The 8,330-nt window shown below is 31.0% G+C and overlaps 1 protein-coding gene across 1 annotated transcript; it reads left to right on the top strand.

Moving 5' to 3' along the window:
* Positions 1–2,201: 2,201 nt before the first annotated feature.
* Positions 2,202–7,741, top strand: LOC127737009 (homeobox protein goosecoid-like). Its single transcript, XM_052247563.1, has 3 exons — positions 2,202–2,566; positions 5,717–5,919; positions 7,047–7,741. The coding sequence occupies exons 1-3, from the start codon at positions 2,368–2,370 to the stop codon at positions 7,362–7,364; spliced, it is 720 nt and encodes a 239-aa protein (XP_052103523.1). The 5' UTR covers positions 2,202–2,367; the 3' UTR covers positions 7,365–7,741.
* Positions 7,742–8,330: the final 589 nt, after the last annotated feature.

Genomic DNA, 8,330 nt, shown 5'->3' with positions numbered 1-8,330 from the left:
AATTGCCAATAAGACAACTATCCATTACAGACAAAAGGACAATGTACAATACCGTCTTGTAAGTCCAGTGGTGGATCCAGGGGGTAGGGTGGGGTTCCGGGGGTTGGAACCCCCTTTTTGACGATCAATGCTTTTGAATGGGGACATATGGTTGGAACTCCCCCTTTTAAAAATGGCTGAAGTCAATAATGACCTTGCAACAAAACTGTCCTCCTGCAGTAAGATGAAAATGGTATTGTAATTATTATGTTCTTAAAGATAAAAATTGCATTGTCATAATTATGCTCAGTCAATGAAAATGGTATTGTAATAATAAGGTTCTGCAAGAAAGAATAAATTGTAATAAGTATGTTCTGAATGATAGAAATGAAATTGTAATAATGATGTTCAGAAAGATTAAAATGGTATTGTAATAATAAAGTTGCGTTAGATAGAATGACATTGTAATAATTATGTTCTGAAAGATAAAAATGGTATTTGTAATATGGATGTTCAGAAAGATGAAAATGGTATTGTAATATGGATGTTTAGAAAGATGAAAATGGTATTGTAATATGGATGTTTAGAAAGATAGAAATGGCATTATAATATGGATGTTCAGAAAGATGGAAATGGTATTGTTATATTGATGTTTAGAAAGACAAAAATGTTATTGTAATAATGATTTTTAGAAAGATGAAATTTGTATTGGAATAGTAATGTTCCGCAAGATTGAATGACCTTGTAATAATTATCTTCTGAAAGATTGAAATTGCATTGTTATATGGATGTTCAAAAAGATGAAAATGATATTGTAATGCTTAAATGTTCTGCAAGATAAAATTGACATTGTAATAATGACATGACACTTAGACAGTGTTGTTCTAAGAATAAAAATCGTATCACATCTTTGTTCCTTGGTCTTAAATAGTTGTTTCATTAGCAATCAAACCACATCTTCTTATTTTTGGATTATTACATGGCCATTTAATTTTGAAAAACAACAAGACCATAGTTGTTTATGTTGCAGAATAGTGTTGTATATTACATTGCCATCTTATGGTGTTCTTTTGTGATATGAAACTATCCGTGTAGTAAAGCTGCCTTTCAAAATGAAAACGGTCTTTAATTGTATTCTGCACGATGAAAAACGGACTTGTTATAATGATTTTCTGCTTTTATAACTGATATTCCGGAGCAGTGATATTCTACAAAAATGAAAAATTACAATGAAACAACCATGGTCTTAAAAATGAAAGTAGTTATGCATCATTTGTTGTACAATATGAATGTGTACCTCAAGAGAAACAAATACAACACTATACAATAAACATTAATGTAGGGCGATGATGGCCATATGTTGGTGCTGTTCTTTAACGTTATTATTTGGCATACCAATTTATGACATTTCGTTTTCAATTTAAAAGGTGACAAACACGTAAATCTCAAAGGATTTAATGTTACGTATTTTTGTTACGGTTAAACATCTTTGCTTTTTCCGTCAATGTGTGTTTGTTTATTTGTTTCTTTTGGTTTTATGTTTTATTATTATTATATTCACTCGAAACTTCAAGTCTGAACATGATCAATAGTAAGGAAAAATTAAGCAAAGTCCATATTTTATGTCACGTCTGTTGCGATATGTTTTAGCATCAATCCGATTTAAAAATGATAAGGAATCATTGAGATAAAATATTAAACGCAACTTTATCAAAAACGGATCAGATATTTCAGTTTTAGCTTTAATTTCGTATGAAATTGCATATATTTTCTAATTAACTCAATCGAATAAAATTAATGACACTCAAAATCTAAATTATTGTGATGATTTGCAACGTTTAAGATAAAATTAACATTTTAATTGCTTAACTTCCCTTTAGTTTATATTTTATTAAAATTTTGTTAAAAAAATTTCAAATGCGTGAAATCATATACTAATAACATGAAATAAATTCAATATAACATTTTATGATAAAATCAACACCGTTATACACCAATAATTTTTACAGTTTCTCTTGAGTAACAATATGCCCAACAGACACAAATTTCTGTTTATTGTAACAAAGTAGGCGTTTTCAAAGAATATTTACAAAATTTTATTGGTCAAAAACCGCCGATCAATCATAACTTGGACAATAGTTGAAAGTGATTTTAACGAGTTTAAGATTATCTAAATAAAGGAAAGTGTGATGTTTTTTTAGTTAATGGACAGGATTCCACGGTTTATCATTATTCTTCAATTTATTTAAAATTCAGCTTTATTAACATTAGTACGACAAAAATTGTGAAAGCTGTATTAGTGAATTTTAATTGTTGGAAGTGACTTTTATAAAAAAAAAAAAAAACATTTTGAAGTGACTTATATTGAAAAAAGGAAACATTTTGAAGATGCATCATTTACCATATTACTGCAGTCCCGAACAGATCAAAAGTTACCACAATGGCATTTTATCAGCGGCTGCTGCAGCAGCAGCAGGGAATAGTTCATTGTTCAGTATAGATAACATCCTGGCACCGAGACCATTACTTGCACCTCGGCCGTACTTTCCATATCCAAGTCTTCCGCCGACACCTCACGACATATTTGGTAAGTGGAACTTTCTAATTTATAAAGTAGTCATAAAGTTAAAATACACTTGATATTTCCTATTTACATATATTACTTATTTTTGATATTTCTTATTTACATATATTACTTATTTTTTTTCTTTAAATCTAAACTGTGATTGTTATGCACAAGGTAACTACAGAAAAGATCGCACGATTCAAGATTCAAAGTATATGCACAATATGAAACAAACAATTTACAAAGATGAAATAAATTTGCCATTCTTTTGAAAGTTATGAGAGACTTTTTCCTTGATGTAGTTTAAATTTGGACATTAGTAAAATCCACATTTTTTGGTGGGGGTTTGTGATTTGCGTATGTGGTTTTCTTTGTAGTGTAAACTTGTTTGTCTTTTACGGTCGTCTGTCGTTGGGGGGGGGGGGGGGGGGGGTTCGTTTTCTAACGAGTTTTGAACGTCTCTTTGGTATCTTTCACCTCTATTTTTTTTAAGTTTAAACATTTTGCAAAAATCAACTAAACCGCTGTTTCTTTACTTTGTGTGGTTTTTGCTGTGCATGTACTGAATTTATGTCATGGATGGATACACCATATCCTTTCTTTTTTATTTTGATATGTATATTGTCTAAATTGTACGTAGTTTAACTTTAGTGGATATAAGAAGATGTGGTATGAGTGCCAATGAGACAAATCTCCATCCAAGTCAAAATTTATAAAAGTAAACCATTATAGGTCACAGTACGGTCTTCAACACGGAGCCTTGGCTCACACCGAACAGTAAGCTATAAAGGGCCCCAAAAATTACTAGTGTAAAACCATTCAAACGGGAAAACCAACGGTCTAATCTATATAAAAAAACGAGAAACGAGAAACACTTATGAACCACATCAACAAACGACAACTACTGAACATCAGATTAGACTTGTTTTGTGTCGTGATTTTCTTTCTTTCTTAACCTTTTTAATGTCTTAAGAAATAATAAAGCCAATTGCGTGTAAAGAGATCAAATCGGTAAATGTTGCACCCAATTAAGTCATTTTGATATATTTCATATGTATAGAGATAGGTAGTATTAAAGTGTGTCCTTGAAATAATTGATAACTGACTTAAGTATCTGACCAATAGTCCATTATACATTTTTCTCAAATTAAGAAAATTGATTAAGTACCGTAGGAATTTCCATATATATGTCTAGAAGTCCTAGACAGTGTAGTAACATGAACGCGGAACATTATATGCTAAAGAATTCCTCTAAAATCTAACTTCGGATGGTTTTACATGATTTATGGAGTTAATTCATTTTATAAAGTCATTTTTGAAAATTTGTCGTCGACTAAACTTTCAAACAACTAATGGGTTTTATATCAAATCAACACTTGTATGGATTTGTCTGTTCCTATAATGTAAAGATAGTTTTAGGTTTCCTATCAAAGACATAAAATGTTTTCTCGTGAAGGATAAGGTGCAAATTAACCATTCCAAATAAATTTACATCCTAGATTTGTGACAAAAAGACCACGGGGAATCAAGTGATAAGGTGACAGTGAAATGTTTTACGTCGTGTAATAAAATAATAACAATATTGTTGAAAGTGAAATGTTCATGTATTGCCCACAGCTTTTTTAAAAGATGCCAGCATATTCTTTGAAATTCAATATCAATTTTGAATAAAATGCTTAGATATATTATCATTATTATTTTTATTATTATTATTATTATTATTATTATTATTATTATTATTATTATTATTATTAAAATTTCCTAAATCATTTTTTTAGAAAGAGGAGAGAGATTTGATAAGAGCCATTTAAAATATTTTCAATAATGCCCGGATTGGAAAACATAAAAGACATATTGATGCATCAATTTTACTAATCTGATATCGAGTTATATTTATTTATTGGATTATAATTAAGACAATTCGCAAACGATCTTACAAAGATTAATTAATGAAGTATGCAACTTTAAAGAGTTGAACTACAGCTAGATAAACAATATTATTGATACAGCTTCGCTAACACTAGTCCGGATTATCTATGACTTTTGATTATAATACGGATTATCCCACTAGAAAAATGTATACTCTTTAGAAAATTAAATATTTTGCCTATATAGCGTTTTAACGGATAAACATGATTATTTCATAGAAGTAAAAATGTTTGTTTTACATTTTAGGCCAACACCAACTCATTTTATTGGATTAAAATATCATATAAATAACTTCGTTTTATTCGTTTGATGTTTCGTTTTTAGTTTTCATAAAATGATTGAATCAATTGGAATAACAATATTTTGGGGGATTATTATAGATAATTGACTACTAATTCGGGAAATAACTAGCTATATATCACATATTACTGTATAACATTCATATTTCATAATCGAATTCCGAAATTCTGATGCTATCTTTTATCATTAGAATGATTTTTAAAAAAATAACGTAAAAGTCTCCTTAGTGTCTGCCAATTAATATTTCATCACCGATTCTACTTTACTTGACTTGATGCTTGCTTTAAATGCTTAAAATGCATTCGATTATTCAAATTTAACAAATGTGCAACTCATTCTCAAGTTCCCATCTAACAAACAAATAAACAAACAAACAAACAAACACAAAACATAATACCAATTTCCAATTACCGAACCAAGGATGATCGCATACAAAATACGACATGAATTATTTGAATTGTTTCGCATTTTGTCATGTCGGTCCATTTATAACAGACTATACGGTATGGTTTTTTCATTGTGGAACGGGCCGTACGGTGACCTATGGTTGTTTTTTATTAGAACTCTGGTGGATAGTTGGCATTGGCAATCAGGTCACATCCCCTTAATTTAACAAAGGAAGAAACGAACTTTAATAATAACGATTAAGGATAATGTTACCAATGCAAATTTAGATATCCCGGTTCCCTTTTTCTTTTCATCCGGGTAACTTTACTTTCCCATTACTAGTATATGAACATTCGTCGAATCTGTAAAATCCTGACAGGTAAAGGACAAGCGAGCCAGTTGATTCCCTAAAGATAACAAAAAAAAGACAGACATCCACACGTTCATTCACATATTTCCTTTTTTGTAACAGGTTATGCAATTTATTTTCTACAGTGCATTGTATGTTTATGAATAAAGCAATTCAAGTTATAATTCGTTTTTTTGCAATTTCAGCTGCATATGGCCACCTTCCAGGTTTGATTAACCCAGCAGATTTTGTTAGAGCTGGACACAAACGTAAACGACGTCACAGAACAATATTCACAGAGGAACAGCTAGAAGAGCTCGAGAAGACGTTTAGCAAGACTCACTATCCAGATGTTATGTTAAGGGAAGAACTTGCCATGAAAATTGATTTAAAAGAAGAGAGAGTTGAGGTAAAAACATGTCTTTTGCTTCCGTTGTTAATTGCGTCAACAATGTTTTTTGTCCATTCCTAAAAGTTAACTTCCTAGATTGCTAGATTTCTCACTCAATATATATCCTTCTTCAAAGTGAAGAACGCGACATGTGTCTGAAACGTCACGTCGTGTACAAATTATTGGGAATTAAACTATTGCAACGTCAAGTTTTTTTTTATGCAAGGTTAAGATATACTTGTATTTTAACTCTGATCAGTTGAGCACCATATGCTTAGAATTCTTGAAGGCAGCAAGGATTGTTATAATTTAAAAAAAAATTGTGGTAAACATTAATTTTTATTATCAATATTCACGGATGAGATGTCAAGCCTTTAATACCTTTTGATTGTTGACAGATTTAAGTGAATCACCATTAGATTAAAGTCATTTAGGGCGGAAGTTGCAAATAGCACCTGTTGTTATCGGACATGGTACCAGTCCATAATGTCATCTTGTGGTCCGTACCACGTAACCATGTTTCCTTTTAATTGCTTTTGCTACAAATTGATTTCAGTCTGACGCTTAAATAATATTCAATGAAAGACATTAAATGATGTCCGATCATAGCGATCATAGTACTCGCGTGTTGCTTACGGCTAATCCTATATATAACCGAATTTGTTTAAAATTACAATTCGTATTTTTGTGTTTTATATTGACGCATAGAAATTCACGGTTAATTTGATTAGCATTAGAAACCCACCATTTGCCATTAAAATATTGAATAAACAAGGGCAGATAAATCACTAGGGAGAAGTACGAAGATGTTCTGATAAACCAGTCAGACAAGTTGTGTCTCTTTGCTGCTGAAACTTTAATAATAATTAAATCATAAACATATTAATGATTTACTGCCGTAATGTTTCAAAATACAAAGACTTTTATCTTTGGCTTTCATCACAAAAATCGTTACGATTCACTTGCTTTTTACGCAATTAAAACAATATCGCATAAATAAAGCAAACAAATTTATGTCTAAAATCGTTTAATCTACTGATACGATCTCAATGCATTTAATTATGTACTTCGTTCGAGTCATTCAATCAATTATTAATCTAGTTTCGCCAACTGTACAGAAATGAAATATATTTTTCTCTTTATAGGTTTGGTTTAAAAATAGACGGGCTAAATGGCGAAAAACAAAAAGAGAAGAAGAAGCAGCAAAACGTCTAGGAGACTCAGCCTCTACCTCCACCAGTACCAAAGCAACAGACGACACATTGCCATCACGTGACTTGTTAAATGAATCAAATGACAATGAAGATGATGACAGCGATTGTCTCTCAGAAAGGAGTACAGACTCCCCCAAAATTGACGTTATTAACGAAAACATTGATGTAAAAAATGAAGATACCTCCTCATCGTCACCCAAACCTCAAAACATTTCATATATTTGCCATAGTCAACAAAAACTTTCATGATAGCTTGTTCTACATATGAATTTCACTCATAGTGCCGTGACAGAGGAATTCTGGTTCCTCATGATTGTTCATCATTTTTTGTTTTGTTGTTATATTTTATTTTTTTTCTCTTCACGGATAGGAAATCCAAATGTAAATCCATTTTATTTATGTGCAGCTTGAAAGTCCGTGCATGTATGTGTGCTAGTATGCTTGTATGTGTTCGTAAGTATGTGTATGTGTGTGTACGACTATGATTCCAGTAGATGAATGTTTTATTTACGCGTTGGAATAGTATGATTTCAGTGAGGCAGATTTAAAAATAAATTGATATATAAATATATATGTATACATGTATTAATGTTAAAATATGTAATATTAAAATATTTAAACTTTGATGTATGTATTTTTCTTACATTTGGTGAATTTTTTCTTAATTATATATAAAATACACTAAACCGTTTAGGAAGTGCTTTGATTGATATCGCTCAGTAAAACTTTACGTATACTTGTTTATAAATGTTTGTTTATTAACTAAAGTAGCGAGTATTATGTCCTATGGGGGATTTTTTTATGAATACATGTATAGCAATTTTGAAATTGGATAAAAACACTGACCCAGTGAAAAAGAGTCAGTGAACGCTCGCAAAGAAACTAAATCATATTTTGTATGTGCCAGTCGGAAGCCAGAAACGAGTTGTCAGTAAATATTGTCTCCTGCTCGTCGCTCGCTTTCAAAGAACACAGTAAATGTAATACACTTAAACAGACATTTAAAAAATTATATAGTTGTCTTTATTTTTGTTCCAGACCTTGAGGTATGGTCCGTTGATCCTTAAAGGAGGCCGTGTTGTGACCCTTTTCGCCAAGTGCTCTCTGTTTGGTCGCCTTTGTTGTTACTTGCACCGAAACTCAATATTTTCATTTCGATCTAATAACGTCAGTTAACCAGAAGTCCAACAGATCAAGCTAATATCTATAAGTAAC

This window comes from Mytilus californianus, unplaced genomic scaffold (assembly GCF_021869535.1).
Source record: "Mytilus californianus isolate M0D057914Y unplaced genomic scaffold, xbMytCali1.0.p SCAF_4, whole genome shotgun sequence".
In the NCBI taxonomy this organism is placed as follows: Eukaryota; Metazoa; Mollusca; class Bivalvia; order Mytilida; family Mytilidae; genus Mytilus; species Mytilus californianus.
Note: the sequence above shows the minus strand (reverse complement) of the source record. Positions and strands in the feature narration are given on the sequence as shown.